Source organism: Carcharhinus amblyrhynchos, chromosome 19 (genome assembly GCF_965287045.1).
Source record: "Carcharhinus amblyrhynchos chromosome 19, sCarAmb.v2.hapA, whole genome shotgun sequence".
Lineage (NCBI taxonomy): Eukaryota > Metazoa > Chordata > Chondrichthyes > Carcharhiniformes > Carcharhinidae > Carcharhinus > Carcharhinus amblyrhynchos.
In genome coordinates, this window is record NC_137342.1 from 52,703,220 (window position 1) to 52,725,342 (window position 22,123).

Genomic DNA, 22,123 nt, shown 5'->3' on the forward strand with positions numbered 1-22,123 from the left:
TAAGGAGATCTTTCTTGGTGCTCAGCAGAAATTTATTCCGATGGTAAAGAAGGATCATAGGAGAAGGGATAATCAGCTGTGGATAATGAAGGAGATAAAGGAGAGTATTAAATTAAAAGCTGATGCGTTTAGAGTGGCTAAAAGTAGTGGGCGAGAAGAGGATTGGGAGAGGTTTAAATATCAACAAAGAATGACGAAGAAGTTGATAAAGAAAGGAAGGTTAGACTATGAATCTACGCTAGTGCTAAATATAAAAAAGGATAGTAAGAGTTTTTATAAATATATAAAGAGGAGGAGGCTGGCTAGGGTGAATGTTGGACCCTTAGAGGATGAGAGGGGGGATTTAGTGGTGGGGGATGAGGAAATGGCTGAGGCCTTGAATAACTTTTTTGCTTCGGTCTTCACGGAGGAGGACACGAATAATTTGCCGGGTGTTAACGATGGGAAGATGGTAGGAGCTGAGGGCCTGAATGAGATCATTGTTACTAGAGAGGTTAGTGCTCGACAGACTAGAGGGACTGATGGTGGACAAGTCCCCAGGACCGGATGGAATGCATCTCAGGGTTCTGAAGGAAATGGCGGAGGTGATAGTGGATGCCTTTGGTGATTATTTTCCAAACCTCGCTGGATTCCGGGGAAGTGCCAGAAGATTGGAAAACGGCTAATGTTACTCCGCTGTTTAAAAAGGGTAGCAGGCAAAAGGCAGGGAATTATAGGCCGGTTAGTTTAATGTCTGTTGTAGGGAAAATGTTTGAATCCGTCATCAAAGAAGAAATAGCGAGGCATCTTGAGAAGAATTGTTTGATAGAGCAGACGCAACACGGGTTCGTTAAGGGGAAGTCGTGTCTGTCAAATTTATTGGAATTCTATGAGGATGTGTCTCGTGCGGTGGATGGAGGGGAACCGGTGGATGTGGTGTTTCTCGATTTTCAGAAGGCGTTTGATAAGGTGCCGCACAAAAGGTTGTTACAGAAGGTTAGGGAGCATGGAGTTGGGGGTAGGGTGTTAGCGTGGATAGAGGATTGATTGTCAAATAGGAGGCAGAGAGTAGGTGTCAATGGGTGCTATTCGGATTGGCGGTTGGTGACTAGTGGAGTGCCCCAGGGATCGGTGCTGGGGCCTCAGCTATTTACCATTTATATAGATGATCTGGAGGAGGGGGCTGAGTGTAAGGTGTTGAAATTTGCTGATGACACAAAAATAAGTGGAAAACCAAATTATGCAGAGGGTGTAGAAAGTCTGCAGAGGGATCTAGATAGGCTGAGCGAGTGGGCGAGGACCTGGCAGATGGAATACAATGTTGGTAAGTGTGAGGTTATCCACTTTGGCAGGAATAATAGTAGGAAGGACTACTACTTACAGGGCGAAAAGCTGCAGCATGCTACGGTGCAGAGGGACCTGGGGGTCTTTGTGCATGAGTCACAAAAACCCAGCGTACAGGTGCAGCAGGTGGTCAGGAAGGCAAATGGGATGCTGGCCTTCATCGCGAGGGGGATTCAATATTAAAGTAGGGAGGTCTTGCTGCAGCTGTATAGGGCATTGGTGAGGCCGCAGCTGGAGTACTGTGTGCAGTTTTGGTCGCCGCACTTGCGCAAGGATATTTTGGCCTTGGAGGGAGTGCAGAGGAGGTTCAGTAGACTGATACCGGAGTTGAGGGGGTTGAGCTACGAAGAGAGGCTGAATAGACTGGGCTTGTACTCGTTAGAGTTTAGAAGGATGAGGGGGGATCTTATTGAGACATATAAGATGATGAATGGGATGGATAGGATAGAGGTGGAGAGGTTTTTCCCGCTTAGAAAGGACAGCAGGACTAGAGGGCACAGCCTCAAGATAAGGGGGGAGGCAGTTTAGAACGGAGTTGAGGAGGAACTTCTTCACTCAAAGGATGGTGAATCTCTGGAATCCTCTGCCTGTTGAAGTGGTGGAGGCTGCCTCGCTAAATATATTTAAGACACGGGTAGATAGGTTTTTGACAGACAAGGGAATTAAGAGTTATGGGGAGAAAGCGGGAAAGTGGAACTGATCCACTTCAGATCAGCCATGATCTTATTGAATGGCGGGGCAGGCTCAAAGGACTAGATGGCCTACTCCTGCTCCTATTTCTTATGTTCTTATGTTCTTAAATAGCTTTCACATTCCTCTCAGAATTCACAAATTCTCCGCATTAATCTGGGCCTGGGTAGGAAAATAAAATCCTTGTGTTTTGCTTGTTCTCCCGGTCACGTTACAGATACTCATTGATAATCTTCAGAGTTTGAGTTATTGTTATTCCAGTAGAAATCAATAAATCCTGAACTGCCGGCAACTAATTCTCATCAGCTCTGAAATACAGCTAAACAGAGAGAGAGAGACAGAGAGAGAGAGGGACAGAGAATGAGAGAGACAGGGAGCGAGAGAGAGGGATAGAGAGAGACAGTCAGAGAGAGAGAGGGGCAGAGAGAGAGGAAGAGAGAGATGGAGTGTGGGATTTTCCGGATGCGCTCCCCCAAAACCGGAAAATCCCACCCAAGGTCAATGAACATGTGCACAGTCTAGCCTCTTCCGCTACAAATCCCATGGGAGGTGGGACGGAAACTTTCCTCCCAGGGACATAGAGACAACGACACACAGAGAGCGAGCACCACATAGAGAGAGAAACAGGGGGAGAGTGAGAGAGAGAGAGACAGGGACACAGAGAGAGGGACTGAGACTGAGAAGGACTGAAACAGAGAGACAGAGGGACTGAGACTGAGACAGAGAAGGACTGAGACAGAGTGGCTGGGACGGAGACAGAGAAACAGTTTGTGTGAGAGAGAGAGAGGACTAGGGTTGTGAGCAGAAGAATGCTGTGAAATATTAAGGTAATGTTGTCCTTCTGTTGGAAAACAGTTTGCTCCGTAATCTCAGTTCTGCGACTGAAACTGCATTCTGAGAAATTCTAACAGGAGGTTTTAAAATGATAAAGTTCCACAATTCTGTGAGTGAGTCAATAAATATGAAAACTGGCCTCGAGTAGGAAATAATGGGAAAGGCTACACCCTATCAAAAGAAAGGAACATCAAAACCAAAAGAGAAATAGTCACAGAGAGGACAAGAAAGTACAAAGAAGAAAGCAAAATAGACAGGGGGTGTCACATATCATTTATTCCATATATTTCCTTCCACTTCTCTGCCCCTCTCCACCCTTCTCCACCCTTCTCCACCCCTCTCTGCCCCCTCCACCCCTTTCTACCCCTGTCTATCCCTGTCTACCCCTCTTGCCCTTCTCTACCCCTCTGCACCCCTCTCTGCATCTCTCCGCCTCTCTCTACCCCTCCCTCTTTTACAACTTGCTGCTTTACTAAACTCCTGATCACCAATACTCATTGTTTGATGTTGATCGATGTTAGAATGTGTTTGTTGACTCTTGTGATGTACCGTGAACTATTTCACTACCTTAGCAGCGCGATATAAATGAAAGCTGTTGTTCCTGTGGATTTGTTAAATGCAGACATTAATCTGCTTAGTGCCTACAGATGAACTTAGTGTTTTGTGTCTACGTGGCTGGGAGTCATACAGGTTCCAAAATGTCAGCATTTATGAAGTGCTCGATTTCCAACATCCCCCAGAGAAGGGACATTTCTGACCCTGTTAAATACAAAAAAATGCCCCAGAAATGTGTTGCTTTGCCTCTAACATCCTGTCAGCACTTGTTTAGAAACTCAACAATAGAGTTGTCTCCACAATCCTGCCCCAGTCGTAGCTTGAGAAAACGGACAATATCAGCCTATAGGTTCATCACCACCTCCCATCCTGACCTCAAATTCCCCCTCGCACCCCACCACCCTCCCTTCGCACCCCTCCCCCACCCCGCCCCGCTACACTAACCCCACATCTGCACCAGCTGCACACCCATCACCAGCAATTGTCACTGGGAGGGGATGAAACTTGGACTGTTTCCCACTCAGCCTGATTTGAGATCAGTGGAAATATAATCAGACCAATGTGCTGCCAATTTAGTTTGGCTTATTTTACACGGCAGCCAAATTTCACCTTCCTCTGACCACTCCCCCCCCAACCCCCGTCCCCCCAGACTCTTGGTCACGTTCCTTCCATCCACCTTTGGGCTGGATTCCCATCCCACTACATGGAACAGAGATTTGACTGAGTGCCGAGTTCTCCGTGCATGTTTGCACCGCTGCATAAAATCTATAGAAACAGAATAATGTGCGTCAGCCTGGAGCTTGGATAGTGTAAGAATGACGAGTAACGCACGACACAGTACATGGTGTTCCATTTTGCTCTTTTGGTGAACAGTGAAGTACATTAACAGATGGAAATGGCAAAGGGAGCCAGTTTATCTGGAGCTGCTCCGACTGAGACCACGCTGTGTGAGATTCAGTGCTTTTGCATTGAGTAAATATTTCTGCTACATGACGAATTCACTGCTCAATTCAACCTGTACCTAATTCGTAAGCCTGACATATTTTACACTAAAACCAGTTAAGGAAATGATTTAACCTTATCTCCCTAATTAACATAAATTGCTGATTCTGTCACATCCTGGCATTTCATTCCAATTTCAAGGGTGAAATATCTGGGTAGATTTTATGATTGAGAGTTGCAGATTTGAAGCTGTGAATTACAGCACAAGGCAAGACGTCAGTAATGAAGGAGAGATTCTTCAGGACCTGAGGATGAGAATGTCCAGTGTGTGTTCCACAAGGGCACTTTGTAAACCTGTCAGAGCAAGCACAATGTTAGGTTAGATACCCTAACCTGCAAACAGAATAAGAAATCTCAGCATTGACTGTAAAATATTCCTATATTTGAACTTAACAGAAATAAATAATATTTAAATTTACTTGGAAATCTTACACTCTTAAGCAGGGCATACATTATTAACCCAGGTTTACACACTAAGTTGTGAATGAGCTGTGTGCTTTTACAATGCCTCAGTGTTTCCTCCTCCTGCTTCCATTACTCAGTCAGTTCCATCCACACATGCTTCTCCTGTTGGGGAGTGTAAATGAAGCATTGGGCTCAGCGCTCCTCTGAGGCACTGTCAGCAGGAAGCACGCTTTTAATAAGGCTAAAACAAACAAGAGTGTCAGTACGTCCCAGGAGTGGGACACTCTCCCAGCACTCTCACCAAGAAAGAGCAGACAGATCACGTCACATCTATTCATTATAATGGCACTGATTGTCAGCCACCAGAACGTGTTGAGTCAGTCACCAGAAAAGCAAACATTACTGTTCGATATGAAGCTTTTCATTGTACAGTTTACACAAAAAGATGATAAATTGTAAAGCTGAATTATCAGCCTTGGAAAATTACTGCGTCATTCATCGCAATTTCACTTCTTAATTTAAGTTAATGATAAAACAATTTTTCTGGAAAGTGTTACGAGGCAATCAGGTATCTCAAGGGGTTCAGGTGACATCATTAATCATGTAAGCAAAGCTTGAATTGTGTCTTACTCTCACCTGGATCCCCCAACACAGTCCAAATCCTTTCAGTGGACTCGAACCTGTGATTATTCTGTACAGATTATTCTGTGCAGTTGGAAATGTATTAAGCTGCTTGGGTTTTATTATTTGCCTGTAGCAGATTGAAATTCAATGGATGGCATCTGGCAGAATTGAACTTTTAACCAAAGAGAATTCTAAAAAGTGGGAAACAACAGTGTGTATTTATATAATGTCTCTAATGTAGTGATAATTTCAGGGTGCCTTACTGTAACATCAAACAATATTCAGCACTGAACTAATAAGGAGATAGCTTCCCCCAGGGCAGGAGACCAAATATTTTACTAAAGCAATGGTCTTAAAGAGAATGATATAAGAAAAGAGGAAGCCAGAGAGGCAGAAAGGGAGGTAGAATAAAACCATTGAATCCTGACAGTGCAGAAAGAGGCCATTTGACCCATTGGGTGGAATTTTACTGGCACATCCACCCAAGTTTTGCACGATCCCACCCGAGGCCAATGGAGAATGCTATTCGCCGAGCCGAGCCCGCCTCCGGAATCAGGGCTGGCGTGCCGGTAAAATTCTGGCCACTGAGTCTGCATCGACAACAATCTCACAAAGGCCCTGTTTCTGTGACAGAATGTATTTACCCTGCTAATTCCCTGGTACTAAGGGGCAATTTATCATGGCTAATCCAGCTAATCTGCACATCTTTGGAGATAGGGAGATGGAGTTAGAGAAGATGAAGACAGAGACAGAGAGAGAGAGAGATGGAGATGAAGATGGAGAGATGGGGACAGAGATAGAGAGACGGAGACAGAGATACAGAGTCAGAATCAGAGATAGAGAGTCATAGGCAGAGATAGAGAAGCAGAGGCAGATAGAGAGACTGAGAGACAGAGAGAGAGATTGAGAGATGCAGTGGGAGATAGAGAGACACAAAGTCAGATAAAGAAATGCAGAGGCAGAAAGAGAGACAGAGAGGGAGATCGAGAGATGCAGTGGGATTTAGAGAGATGCAGTGGGAGATAGCTGAGAGGTTTAGGGAAGGAATGGTAGTATTTGGAGCTCAGGCAGTTAAAGTCACCACCACCAATAGTGGGTGGAGAAATGAACGTTGGAGATGTGTAAGAGGCCAAAATTAGAAGTGTGTCGAGATCTCAGGGCGTGCTAGATTTACAAAGACAGGGAAGGGTAAGTCAATGGAGGGAGTTTAAAATTGACAGACTGGAAGCTAATGTCAGTCAGTGAGCAAGAGATGTTGGATGAATGGAACTTGGATTAAGATTGGCGCAGCAGAGTTTTGGATGAAATAAAGTGAAGGCATGAGGCACTTAATGCATCATTCCATCAAGTTTGAAAAGAGTAGGAAAAAAAGGAGGAATCATTACTGTCGCCAGCGTTGAGTTTTCAAAACATGTGAATTCTATGGTTCCGTATGTAATGTATCATAAGAATGTGCCACAGAGAAAGAGCAGTTCCAACAGTGACAGCTTTATCCTCCCCAATTCACAGATGGAGAACTATATTCCGGCACTGCAGCAGATTTCATGGGCAGAGACTTTGCAATCTTCCGCACTTTGGGACACCATCACCCAATCCGGACAGAACAGCATGATTCCAGGTGGCTGAATGGTAAGTAAATGGGGAAGTTATTCCCACACATTAACTTTCTCCAACCCCACCATTCTCCGAGATCTTGGCACTCCTCTATTCTGGCTTTTTAAACATCTCCTCTTATAATTTTTTAAACTGTACATCCTCTGGACACCTGGGAATTTTTATTTTAATTTTATGTTCAGCTTGCTGAAAACCTTTCAATTTTTTCCTGTTCTTCATTATCCCAAAACATATTGTTTTCCCAATGGTGAATGTTGTTCCATCCACAGCCATCCAATGATTGGTTTAACATCAATACCAGACATCTTGATACAGAAAAGAAGCATTCTAGTTTGTTGGTATATTACTGCTTCACAATACACTGACCTAAACTAGCACGAGAAGAGGTTTTATTAATCAGTGAACGATAGCTCCCTGTTTGTTTTCCCAGTGGATCTTCTGCCTTTTCACCCTCTAGCTCCCAGCTTCCCTAATGGATTCTCCCTCTCAGCCTCTGTATTTCCAATGGAATATTGACGGAAACCCAGTTTAGATGTTGCCCGCAGAGTTTCGTCTGCAGTTACAGTGTGAGATCGGAAGAGCACCCGGGAAAATTCCCAGCCTGGGTGTTTCTAGTGTTTGCCCATTGAATACAGTGGAGCTGATCTGATCCTCTTCCTACCCAGCGCCTGGGACATCCATATTTTCCAGCTGAAATCATTAAAAATCCTTACTTAATTCCTTTTCCTTTCCCAAGCATGACAGCTAAGGGGTAATTTACATTGAGTTTGTTTCCTCAAGTCACTCACACAGCTGTGCTATTATGAGGCAAATTTAATCTCCAACACTGAGAATTAGATGTTACAATTTCACGCACATACAATCCCCACATTCTTTATCATTTTAAAGATGTAATTTAATTCTATCCTAAAGTAACACTTACTTAGATTCACATCCTGAGTATAAACTATTATCTAATGTTGACAAGTCATTACAAAGGTCTGTTTTTGTGAATGGTTTCTTTGGGTTCTCCCGCTGGCACATATAGATTCCTGCCCAGACACGGAGAGAAAACTTGTTGTAAGGTCGACACTGGTTTCAAAATGAGACAAAGGGTCCCCAAGATTACTTGTCCGATTCCAGTTGGAGTCTAACAAAGGGGCAAAGATTAGAGACTTGCTGTGTGTCAGATTATGGGTTCAAATTAAACGTGTTGTTTGATGCAGTAACTCATTGGGAGCACACTGCTTTAGTGCCACCACACCACCCCTTTAATTACTGGTTAAAAAGGCTGAGTTTACTACCCAGACTCCAGCCAGCCTGCGGGAGACCCTTTGTTTGCAGCAATACAAAATGAATAAAATGAACACACCCCTTTTGAAACAGCTCTGTTATTCTCATTTACAACCCTCCCCATTTGTTTGCTTGGGATTTTTTCTAAAGTTTCTGCTGGTCTATTTAATCAGAGTTTCTTCTGTCAGAAACCTTGTGTTGTAGTTTGAAACATTGTGAATGTGTTCACTTCAGGCTGAGGCACCTGTCCTAACCACAGCCCAGATTTTCACTGAGATGGAAGGCTCCATGTTTTCATTAAACTAATGCCGGAGGCGTGATTCCGGCAGTCCTGCCCCCAAATCCTACAGCTACAATCATCATCGGAGGGTTGTTGGGGGTGGGTGGGGGGGGTGGGGTGTGGAGGAAGGGTGTGGGCTGTAGTTTCCACATTTTGTTGGGGGGAAAGGCTTGCATTTGAAAAAATACAATGCTTGCAGTTTCACTGGCTGTGTTTTAAAGAATCCTGAGGGTTATCATTATAGATTAGTGTTGCATGGCTGGTTCCACAATCTATTATTATCACAGTGGGGACATGTAAATTCACAGTTTTTATTCACGGGATCTAAGGCTTTGATGTGTGTCTGTGAATACAGATGTTTGTGTTTTAAGAGATTAAGTACTTGAAGGAATTTAAAGGGGCGATGGCCTCGTGTTATTATCACTGGACAGTTCCAATGTGTTTGTGCAGAAAAAGTGCATAATCCAGTTTACTTGTAACAATCCTAAAGGGTGCCTTACCTCTCCCAAAAATGTCCTGAGACCATTATCACTCTCAAAGGGATATATTGACAGCCAAATTAATTCACAATTTTCAGACCCCCTCTTACCTAATCTAATCTGTACAACTGGGTTTCATGCTCCTGCTGTAAAGAGGTTCCATATGAATGGAAGCAGCTGGTGATTTTAATGGCTAGCTAATCTGGAGGAGGGAACCGAGTGCAGGGTGTCGAAATTTGCTGATGACACCAAGATTGGTGGAACGGCAAATTGCGCAGAGGGTGTGGAGAGTCTGCAGAAGGATCTAGATAGGCTGGGCGAATGGGCCAGGAAATGGCAAATGGAATTTAATGTTGGCAAGTGTGAGGTGGTCCACTTTGGTAGGAATAATGGTAGGAAGGACTATTACTTACGTGGCGAAAAGCTGCAGCAGGCGACGGTGCAGAGGGACCTCGGGGTCCTTGTGCATGAGTTGCAAAAACCCAGCTTGCAGGTGCAGCAGGTGGTCAGGAAGGCGAATGGGATGCTGGCCTTCATAGCGAGGGGGATTGAATATAAAAGTAGGGAGGTCTTGCTGCAGCTGTATAGGGCATTGGTGAGGCCGCAGCTGGAGTACTGTGTGCAGTTTTGGTCGCCGCACTTACACAAGGATATTTTGGCCTTGGAGGGAGTGCAGAGGAGGTTTACTAGGCTGATACCGGAGTTGAGGGGGTTGAACTATGAGGAGAGGCTGAATAAACTAGGCTTGTACTCGTTAGAGTTTAGAAGAATGAGGGGAGATCTCATTGAGACGTATAAGATGATGAATGGGATGGATAGGATAGAGGTGGAGAGACTCTTCCCGCTCAGAAAGGACAGCAGGACTAGGGGGCACAGCCTCAAGGTAAAGGGGGGGGCGGTTTAGAACGGAGTTGAGGAGGAACTTCTTCACTCAAAGGGTGGTGAATCTCTGGAATTCTCTGCCCGTTGAAGTGGTGGAGGCTGCCTCGCTAAATATTTTTAAGACGCGGGTTGATGGGTTTTTGATAAGCGAGGGGATTAAGGGTTATGGGGAGAGGGCGGGAATGTGGAACTGAGCCACGACAGATCAGCCATGATCTTATTGAATGGCGGGGCAGGCTCGAAAGGCTAGATGGCCTACTCCTGCTCCTATTTCTTATGTTCTTATGTAAACCATACATGTGTGAACCCTGGCCTAACTCCAGTCCCATCACCATTGTGTAAATGGAACACAATGTTTCAGGGACAGGCTTAGAATTTCCAGGACTTTTGCCAAGATGGCCAGCCTCTCCGTGATGAATTTCTGGGCCTTAGAACTTTATTTCATCTCATCATGACTCCTAAGGTCTACCCATGGAGGATACTGGCTGATTTGGCACGAAGGGTGTAAGGAAAAAGTTTATATGGAAAGCCTGAGAGGCCACTCGGATTGGGTAGGGAACTGTTGAGATTGGGTAGGGGGCATTAGGTTACCATAGAGACAATGAGGGGTTGGGGAGTGTATTGGAGGAATGAGTTGGCATGATTTGATAGGGATTTGGGGGTGGGAGTGGGGTGAGGTGAGGGGCTGTGAGTGGTGAGGTCTAGAGGACTGCATTTGGTTTAATTATTTCCTTTGTGTCTGGGACAAAGCCCTGGAGCATTGAGGTGGGCTCTCGAGCCAGTTTGCCTCTACACCCACAGCTCCTCTTGCTGCCTCTGCATTGTTTGCCAGGGCAACGAGTCCAACTCACATTAACACTCACCCCTCTCCTGGGGCAGTTTCTTCTGAAACAGATTAGCAAAGACAGCATTTTCCAGAGTCTCAGTTTCGGCCCTGTGTGTGTCACATGCGGGTGAATGGTTGCGATGACACAATATGCAATACTCCACCCCTCATTTAATATTACATTTGGAAAAGCTGGTTAATTCCTGTCCACAGCTTGTAATGTTGACCCACAGTTTACAGAATGGAAAAGTGGTTTGATTTGTGTGGTCAATAATAGCCCACAGCGTGCTGCAGTGCTGTTTACTGAAACACTCAAAACTGAACCATACAAAGCCAGTAACTTAAAACAGTAAATCAGACACAGGGAGACAGAGGTTAAGTACAATGTGACCAGACTTGAGGGTCTGAAGTGTTCAGATCTGGGAATGATTATAATATGGTACTCCTATTGTGCACTGTCATCTAATGAGTATCAGCAGATGTAACTCACTAACAGCAACAGAACTGAACCTTACTCATCACAGAGAAAAAGGGACATGAATAAATAAGAACAGACAGTTAAAGTGGAATGAATGTCAGAATGACTAAAAATTAACTGTGAACAGTAGCAGGGAGTCCCAGCAGTTGTAGATCACACTTTGTATATATGAGCAAACTAAAACCCAGTAAAGTTTATTTATTAGTCACAAGTAGACTTACATTAACACTGTAATGAAATTACTGTGAAAATCCTCTAGCTACCATATTCATGGTAGATAGATAGATTTCTGATAAACAAGGGAATTAAGGGTTATGGGGAGAGGGCGGGAAAGTGGAACTGATCCACTTCAGATCAGCCATGATCTTATTGAATGATGGGGCAGGCTCGAAGGGCTAGATGGCCTACTCCTGCTCCTATTTCTGATGTTCTTATGAGAGAGGGTTAAGCACAGATTAAAGAGATATGTATTGTCTCCAGCCAGAACAGTTAGTGAGATTCTTCAAGCTCAGGCAAGTCGTGGGGGTTACAGACAGTGTGACATGAACCCAAAATCCCGGTTGAGACCGTCCTCATGTGTGTGGAACTTGGCTATCAGTCTCTGCTCAGCGACTCTGCGCTGTCGTGTGTCGTGAAGGCCACCTTGGAGAACGCTTACCCGAAGATCAGAGGCCGAATGCCCGTGACCGCTGAAGTGTTCGCCAACAGGAAGAAAACACTCCTGCCTGGTGATTGTCAAGCGGTGTTCATTCATCCATTGTTGTAGCATCTGCACAGTCCCCCCAATGTACCATGCCTCAGGACATCCTGGGCTTGCAAAATCTCACTAACTGCCCTGGCTGGAGACAATACCCATCTCTTTAACCTGTGCTTAATCCTCTCCCCACTCACATTGTCTGTACCTGTAAAGACTTGATTATCTGTAAAGACTCGCATTCCAACCATTATCTTGTAAATTGAGTCTGTGTCTATATATACCCTGTTTGTGAACGCAACTCTTCACTCAACTGACGAAGGAGCAATACTCCGAAAGCTTGCGCTACCAAATAAACCTGTTGGACTTTAACCTGGTGTTGTGAGACTTCTTACTGTGTTTACCAAATTCCAACGCCGGCATCTCCATATCCTGACTATCTTACTCAGGTCTTCTCCCCTGCCCTATTCCCATAAATTCACACATTTCCAATGGCTAACCCCCCTGATCTACACACCTCGATACACTAAGGAGCAGTTTAGCATGGCTAATCCACCTAACTTACACATCTTTGGACTGTGGGAGGAAACTGGAGGACCTGGAAGAAACCCACACGGGTCAGGGTCACAGGGGAAATAATTGTACAGTGGAATAAGCACCATTCTTTTTTAAGAATGGTGTTGCTGAGCCTCAGTAACAAGATAAAACACAAATATCTTCACCTCTCATTGCTTGAAATATCATTCAACAAGAAACATTCTTTGCTAAATATTTTGTTATCCCATCGCTTTGTTGGTTCTTGATTGTTTTTGGTCATTGTTCTCACTGAGGCACATATTATCATCAGAGAAACTGAAACAGTAGTTTGGGTTAAAATGTGAAAAAGAATGCAATAGTGGGAAGAGTGGATAGCACAACATCAACATTCCACAACATTCACCAAGGCAAATCCAGATAGTAAGGAGAAAGGTTAGAGGAGATGATGGAATGTATTGTTGAAGTGTTTAGTTTGTTAAATGTTTTTGCAAATGGGTAGAGGGACAGAGAAATCCAGAACGTTAGATCAAAGTAGCTGGGAACTAAACTCCTACAGATAATCCAGAGGAGGGAGGGTGAAAAGGAGAATAGAATGAGAAGGTCAGGAAGCCTGCACAAACATGCCTACCTGACCGAGATTGAAGTGATGGGGCATTGACAGCACTTGGAAATGAGGGCAAAGCATTTGGACACAGGGTATTGGCAGACAGGGGTAACTATGGAGATCGATAAGGGTTAGGTTTCAAGAGTATTGGAGTATATAGTGTAGGATAGGATGGAATGGATGTCATTTTGATCACATTGGAGTTTATGAAGGGAAATAGCACATCTGGAAATTTGGTGCATTCTCCAGTCCTCCTGCTGAGGTCCCACACAACACGTTTAGAGGCTTGCTTCAACTATTCTTCCTGTGGAAACCTGTCCAATTGAATCCATCTTGTTAGGGTAAGGTAAGGCAACACATAAAACATTGACATTTTTAAATGTTACCATTTGATTTTAGGGAAGGTCAGAACTCAGAGTTTTAATGCTTTCACATGATGAGATCAAAGCTTACTCGTCTTTCCTGGCTGTTGGACTTCATAAAACTCATGTGAAGGTTGAGCAGAAGCAGGTGATGGATGATGGACTGCTTTGATTCAGTAAATTTTATCCAGTATCAAGATCAATTGCTCCCAAAATCATTGAAATGCCATTTGTCTGCTAAACAGGTGCAAGCATCTGAATGGAGAATAAGTGTGGTTAATGTGCCTGTGGTAAAATATTATTTCCACTCCTTGCTGGTTTGAAAGGTAAAGGTTTGTTATATTAAAATGGCAGGCCAGAGGTGAGCAGCTGGTCATGAGTTGAAGCATTAATGAGCCTGGAATCCCTACAGTGCAAAAGGAGACCATTCAGCCCATCAAGTCTGCAATGACTCTCCCACAGAGCACCTCACCCAGATGAAATAGAAGTGTGGCTAATGCAGAAGCCAACAGGTCAGTGAGACAGGAGTGATAGGGGAATAGAATTTCCCAGAGTTAGGGGCTGAGCAACCTCCAGTTTACAGAGAAGGAAGAGTGTGAGGGCAGGTCAGGAGAGAGGAGGAATCATCCAGTCTCCAGGTAACGAAGGTGTGGAGTTTCAGCAACTGGTTGGCTGATGGTGGAATCATGTGATGTGATGAGGGAACTAAAGAACTGGGAATAAGTAACGATCTTGATGAGGAGTGAGTTTGAAGGAGTGACACAGTACAAGTCGGAATGGTCTGTCATTTCTGTATTACTAAAATTCAATCCTCTTTCTATTCAGTGGAACTGAAATCCAATTGGTTATTCATTTCACTTTCTGTGCCGAACATGAGAATAACAGAGGTTTAATCCAGTGTGGCTTTTGATAGAACATGCAAAATAGTCTCTATTGACAGGGTACAGATCTGTTTTTGCAGAAGCAGGAACGTCACAAAGCAAAGCGAAGCTGAAGAAAAGAATTCATAAAATACTGTGTCACGTTTCACAGAAATGTCTAAAGCCCTTCATAAAATGTTCCAGATTGAAAATGCTTTTACTGTTATCCTGCAGGACAAATGGGACAGCCATTTCCTGCACAGCAAGATCCCACTGAATCAAATAACCAATTACGAGACACGGGCTCAGGTACTTGCGATGGGGTCATCTGGGAGTGACCTCTGACACTGACACACCCAGGAGATGTAAGGTCAGGTGGGGGAAGGGCAATGAATTTGCGCCCATCGAGCAGCAGCCAAAAACGTTACGGAATCCTCCTCTGTCAAGTGCCTGCTCTTGCGTTCTCAGTCAGCCCCAAGACACTCAATGATTCTCCATGAGGCCGGAGTTTTTAGGGACACCCCAGGTCTGATTAAAGGTCACGTTCAGGAAGAAGTCCATCGGATTGGCCACAGGTTGTCTAAATTCAACCATTTTTGCTCATTTACTGCCAGTAACACATTCATAAACCACCGACCATGTATTTCTGACACTGTTGAAAATGTAGTGAGATTTGATTATATAAACAAGTGCGATATTAGGATTAACCAGCGGCTAGTAAAAAAGATTATTTGTCACTTAATACCTTGCTTTTTTTGATTTTTTTTTCAGAACCAAAGTTTATTGGTGCCCACTTGATACCAGAGAGTGACAATCCAGAAGATGATAAGATATATTTCTTCTTTCGAGAAAATGCATTGGATGGAGAGTATTCAGGGAAAGCAACTCATGCCCGAATAGGACAAGTGTGTAAGGTCAGTCGAGTGTGTGAAATATGAAGGTGTTGTCCTGGTTTAATGGTGTAATTGGTGGAGACACGAGGGTGAAACTGGTCTATCAACAATTGTGAATTCAGTCAATGTTTTTTATTCCATCATGGAATGACTGTCACTGACCAGCATTTATTGCCCATTCTTAATTGCCCTTGAAACTGAATGGCTTGCTAGGCCATTTCAGAGGACAGTTGAGAGTTAACCACATAGCTGTGGCTCTAGAGTCACATGTAGGCCAGACCGGGTAAGGACGGCAGATTTCCTTCCCTAAAGGACATTAGTGAACCAGATGGGTTTCTTCAACAATCAACAATGGTTTCATTGTCATCAGTAGGCTCTTAATTTCCGATATTTATTGAATTCAAATTCCACTACCTGCCGAGGTGGGATTCAGGACCAGGTCCCCAGAACGTCAGCTGAGTTTCTGGATTAATAATCTAGCAATAATACCATGAGGCCATTGCCTGCCACCACACTCGAGCATCTCTCCAATGAAGTTCACAACATAACAGAGACTCATTTCCTTATCACACAGTCACTTTTACTTGGTCATAAATGAAAAATGTTGGCAGTATTTGCCAAGCTAATGGAAAATGAAAGCTGCTGCAGTGAAAGATCTGATTGGCAATCAGCCTGTTTCATGTTGCTGGCCACTGACCAGTTCCAAAATTATTGCTGTGGAATTTTGAGAGAAGCGTGATCTTGGGTAGAGAGAAATAGTGATAAAATAATTAACCATAACCAATACAATCACTGCAACAACTGTAAATGTATAAATTGAATGTGAACAGTAGCACAGATCAAGCATTGTCAGATGGGCTGCCTTCACTACCCTTCACTTGGTATCCAGCTTGGTTGAAGTCAGTATAGGATGAGGTGGGGAGTATAAACGCTCTGTTTGTGATATTACTCAGTACACATTTCTGGCTCAAAGAACTCAAGGAATTTTCCACTTGGGAAATCCATCCAATCAAAAATAGGAGAGATAACTAGGAACATGTTGTCAGAGGTACCTACGGGGAAATTAAAACGTGTGAAGGGAAGGTGGCTGGAAGTTCTGCCACTGAGTGTGAAAAAAGGGGGGATAAACATACAGCAGATGCAGGAGACTGGGTAGTGTGTGGAAAGTATACAAGGCTCCCAGTGACTGCAGAATAAGACAGAATAAGTCAGAGGATATTAAATTTGTTGTGAGAGAGGTGATGTAGGGGAGAATTATTGTTGTTGTTGTTGTTGCATCATTTGCCAATTCAGATACAAGTCCATTTTGGAATTGAGCCTTAACTGGATTAGAGAGCAGTGTGCAAGCAGCTCTGTGGCATGCCAGCGAACAACTGTCAGCATTTACAGGACTTAATGTAATGGATACCCAAAACCGCGAGATGTGAAAGCATCTATTTTTCTGTGCCAGTAGGGTTATCAATCTGTCTTTCCAGCACAAGTCTTTAATCCACCTCAGCACCAATATAAATGCAGCCCTTGTCTATTAAGGAGCTCAAGGGGAAATCAATTTTGTCACTTGTGCTTAAGTCCACTACACAAAGCAGGAATAGTTCTGGCTGTGATTATCAAGATTCTCTAAGTTCAGGAGAATGATTTTATGGGAAGGGTGCAGTGAAAAAAGCTGGGCCAGATCATGACATTTATTAAAACAAGGGGAAGTAAGAATTCCATCTGGAATTTTGTGAAAATTGTGGCTGGTTTTAGGATAGTGTTTCTTCAGTTGTTGAATAAATAAAGAGTTTCCAGGATATACATTAAACGTACCTTAACTGGACCAGAATATCTTGTAGTTTACCAGTCCAATCTTCAGCTGCTAATTGAAAGCAGCAATTTCTTAAGGGAATGGCCATCCGAATACAGTCTATCTATAAAATCAGCACACTGATATGCAATATAAATAATCTCATATGGACCTCATCAAAATCCATTCTTCATCCCTCATTTTCCTTCAAAGAAATTCCAGGAAAGTTAGTGATTCACAGTTCATTCCTGTAACAAAAACAGGAAAATATATTCAATTATCACAAGCTGTTTTGTGTTTCAATTTAAAAGCTCTTATTAGAAGCTGAGGGTGTTTCCCAAATACCCAGCAAATTAAAAGTTGAGATGAGTGTGGTTACACTGATTTTCCAACATTTGTTCTCTATGTTTCGATATTACTGTGCCAATACCCCACATATTATACCAGCTTGCCTGATAGCTCTGCAATTCTGGCTTTTTAGAATCTGCTTCAGATTCATAGAGTCATAGAGGTTGACAGCATGGAAACAGGCCCTTCGGCCCAATTTGTCCATGTCACCAACCTAGTCCCAATTGCCCACATTTGACCCATATCCCTCTATACCCATTTTACCCACGTAACTGTCTAAATACTTTTTAGAAGGCAAAATTGTACCCACCTCTACTACTACCTCTGGCAGCTTGTTCCAGACATTTACCACCCTCTGTGTGAAAACAAATGCCCCTCTGGACCCTTTTGTATCTCTCTCCTCTCATCTTAAACCTTTGCCGTCTAGTTTTAGACTCCCCTATCTTTGAGAAAGGTTGTTGACTATCTACCTTATCTATGCTCCTCATTATTTTACAGACCTCTATAAGATCATCCCAAAGCCTCCTACGCTCCTGAAGAAAAAGTCACAATCTCTCTAGCCCTCCCTTTATACCTCAAACCATCAAGACCCAGTAGTATCCTAGTAAATATTTTTTGCGCTCTTTCTAGTTTAATAATATCCTTTCTGTAATAGGGTGACCAGAACAGTACACAGTATTCCACGTGTGGCCTTATCAATGTCTTGTACAACTTCAACAAGACGTCCCAACGCCTGAATCCAAGTTCTGACCAATGAAAGCAAGAATGCAGACTTTGCTTTTTTCACTACCCTGTCCAATTGTGACTCCACTTTCATGGAGTAATGAAGCTGTACTCCTAGGTCTCTTTGTTCTGTAACTCTCCCTAAAGCCCTACCATTAACTGAGTAAGTCCTGCCCTGGTTCAATCTACCAAAATATATCACCTCGCATTTATCTAAATTAAACTCCATCGGCCATTCTTCAGCCCGCTGGCCCAATTGATCAAGATCCTGTTGCAATCCGAGATAACCTTCTTCACTGTCCACCATGCCACCAATCTTGGTGTCATCTGCAGACTTACTAACCTATATCCTCATCCAAATCATTAATATAAATGACAAATAACAGTGGGCCCAGCACTGATCCCTGAGACACACCGCTGGCCACAGGACTCCAGTTTGAAAAACAACTCTCTACAACCACCCTCTGGCTTCTGTCATCAAGTCAATTTTGTATCCAATTAGCTACTTCACCTCAGATTCCAGGAGATTTAACCTAATGCAATAACTTATCATGCGGTTCCTTGTCAAAGGCCTTGCTAAAGTCCACGTAAAAAATATTGACTGCACTGCCCTCATCTACCTCCTTCATCACCCCTTCAAAAAACTCAGTTAAATTGTCCACTCACAAAGCCGTGCTAATTGTTCCTATAAAGTCCTTGCCTCTCCAAATGCCTGTAGATCCTTTCTCTTAGAATATCTTCTAACAACTTATCCACCACAGATGTTAGGCTTACTTGTCTGTAGTTCCCAGGCCTTTCCCTACATCCCTTCTTGAACAAAGGCACAACATTTGCCACCCTCCAATTTTCAGCCACCTCACCTGTGGCTGTCAATGATTCAAATATCTCTGCCAGATCAGCCATGATCTTGTTAAATGGCAGGGCAGGCTCGAAGGGCTAGATGGCCTACTCCTGCTCCTATTTCTTATGTTCTTATGTAGGGACTTGCAATTTCCTCTCTAGCCTCCACAGTGTCCTGGGATACACTTAATCAGGTTCCGGGGATTTATCTACCTCAATGGCTTTAAGACTTCCAGCACCTCTTCCTCTGTAATAAATACACTCCTCAAGATACCACTATTTATTTCCCCAAGTTCTGTAACATCCATGCTTTTCTCAATAGTAAATACCGACAAGAAACATTCATTTAGGATCTCACCCATCTCTTGAGGATCCGCACACAGATGACTTTGTTGATCAAGTCCATCTGTTTAACCTTTGCGGAGGATTACACTTTCAAAGTCATTGTGTTAATTAATATCTGACATTCCGATAGAAGATAATTGGGCCAATGATGCATCAGGATCATCTGATTAGCCGAGGGTGTTTAAACTGACTGAAAAGGAAGTGAGGAGGAATGTCCTTTTGAGGATGGAAGGGATTCTGATTAATACCAATTGATTATTTTGCTATCTCTTCAATCTTACTTTGCGGCAGGGAACAGTAATTAAGAATGTTGCAACGTGGCCTGGAGAATACAGACAAAATGAAACAGAAACACACCACAGCCCAGAGCTGTTCCTGCGCAAACAACATGTGTACTAACTGAGAACCTTAAGTTTTAGTTAAGAGAGACCGTCACAGAACTGTTGTTCCAGGAATTAAGAATCTAAATGCAGATTTTTAGAGTGGAGTGATGCAGAAAACACGTAGTGTCGGCTGTGTACAGATGTCATGTCATTGAAGCTGGACATTGGCTGATCAGCCCACGGGGGTTTCCATAATCTCGTCGAGGCATTTTTAGCTCAACTAAAAGACCATTACATCATAACTCCTCCGTAACCTTCACTCTTCATTTTAAAATAATTTACATTAGTTCCAGCGTTCCCAAGAGAGGGACAATCAGTATCCTTACGAGTACAAAGACGTTAAGCATATCTATCGGAAGATTACAGTTACACAGTGGATTCAGAATGACCTTGATGAATGGAACGGATCTGATAACATTGTATGGATGTAGTCTGTTTCAACAGATTCTGCAAGATCAATCCTTTGACTACATAATAGACAACAGAACCTAAAACACATTATTTAACACAAAAATCATTCCTTGTAGCATTCCTAATTCAAAGATAAGCTATTAGTGGGACCTCAGGCCTCACTAACAATGTATGTGGAAGCTTCTGGCACCTGTTGTGCCTCCACAGACAGAGGAAGAATGTTTTCCTGTTAGATTTAACAACATTATCCTCATTTTACTCTCATAAAGACAGGCAGAACACTTTCTGTCCTGATCCATCAGTTAGGATACAGTCAGAGTTTAGGATACAGTCAGAGTTTAGGATACAGTCAGAGTTTAAGGTACAGTCAGAGTTTAGGATACAGTCAGAGTTTAGGATACAGTCAGAGTTTAGGATACAGTCAGAGTTTAGGATAAACCCTGTAACCATTTCATTTCAAATTGCCCGTGCTCACAGTTTAATTAGCTTTAAATCACCCTGTTTAGATGAGAGGTAGGTTAGTTCAGTGAACACAGATTTAGACTGATATTTTATTGCAGGACCGCAGTCCACTGCAAGCAGCTCAAATTGTAAGAGGGAAGCTCAGTGATTTCCCGCAGTACTGACTGCACTGGACTGTTTGCCTTCATTTTATTCTCAAGTCTTGGGATAGAAATTAAACCCAGGACTTTGTGACCCCGAGGCGAACATGCTGCCAACTGAGCCATGGCTGACACTCTGTTGCTAGGTAACCTTTCCTCCAATATGGCTGCCTCTTGTTCTAGTTAATGTCAGGGCCTTCAGCCATCCTATTGCCAGCCTTATCTCAAACTCTAACAAATTCCACAGACATTTTTTTAGAGAAGACAGTTACACTCTACAAATCATTCTGACCAGATACCTCGCTCCTGTGACCTGGGATTATTATGTACAACACTGACTGTCCGTGAGTTGGACACATAGAACATAGAACATAGAACATTACAGCGCAGAACAGGCCCTTCGGCCCACGATGTTGCGCCGACCAGTTACAAAAACAATGACCCACTAGCCTATACCAATCCCTTTTCGTCCATAAACCTATCCAGAGATCTCTTAAACGCCCCCAAACTAGACGCATTTACAACTGCAGCAGGCAGGGCATTCCAATCCCTCACCACCCGCTGGGTAAAGAACCTACCCCTGACATCCGTCCTGTAGCTACCCCCCCTTAATTTAAAGCCATGCCCCCTCGTGCTAGCTTTCTCCATCCGAGGAAAAAGGCTATCACTATCCACCCTATCTAAACCTCTAATCATCTTATATGTTTCAATAAGATCCCCTCTTAGCCGCCTTCTTTCCAACGAAAACAACCCTAGATCCCTCAGTCTCTCCTCATAGGACCTCCCCACCATACCAGGCAACATCCTAGTAAACCTCCTCTGCACCCTCTCCAACGCCTCCACATCCTTCTTGTAATGCGGGGACCAGAACTGCACACAGTACTCCAAGTGCGGCCGCACTAGAGTAGTGTACAGTTGCAACATTACACTGCGACTCCTAAATTCAATCCCCCTACCAATAAACGCCAAGACACCGTACGCCTTCTTGACAACCTTATCTACTTGATTCCCAACTTTCAGGGATCTATGTACACACACACCTAGATCCCTCTGTTCATCCACACTATTCAAAGTCCTCCCGTTAGCCCTATACTCGACACATCTGTTGCTCCTACCAAAGTGAATTACCTCACACTTCTCCGCATTAAATTCCATCCGCCACCTCTCGGCCCAGCTCTGCAACCTATCTAAGTCTCCCTGCAGACTATGACATCACCCAAATCACAGCAACCCTGGCACCTTGGTCAGGACTGCATTATTATCCTTTATTAATCCCCTTGCCAAGCACATTTCTCAGACGGACAAGGGGCTTTGACTTGAAAAGTCAGCTCTTTTCTCTCTTTACAGAGGCTGCCAGACCTGTTGAGATTTTCCAGCAGTTTCTCTTTTGGAGTTTTATTGGATCATGGAATCATAAAATCCCTACAATGCAGAATGAGGCCATTCAGCCCATTGAGTCTGCACCAACCACAAT

The 22,123-nt window shown here is 43.6% G+C and overlaps 1 protein-coding gene across 4 annotated transcripts in view; it reads left to right on the plus strand.

The window, feature by feature from the left end:
• sema3ab (sema domain, immunoglobulin domain (Ig), short basic domain, secreted, (semaphorin) 3Ab) overlaps window positions 1-22,123 on the plus strand; it is a 366,890-nt gene that overhangs the window by 285,265 nt on the left and 59,502 nt on the right. For all 4 annotated transcript variants that reach the window (XM_080207779.1, XM_080207780.1, XM_080207781.1 and 1 more), the window contains exons 7-8: window positions 6,943-7,062; window positions 15,093-15,235. In XM_080207779.1, coding sequence (XP_080063905.1) covers window positions 6,943-7,062; window positions 15,093-15,235 — 263 coding nt within the window. The remainder of the gene's footprint in view (window positions 1-6,942; window positions 7,063-15,092; window positions 15,236-22,123) is intronic.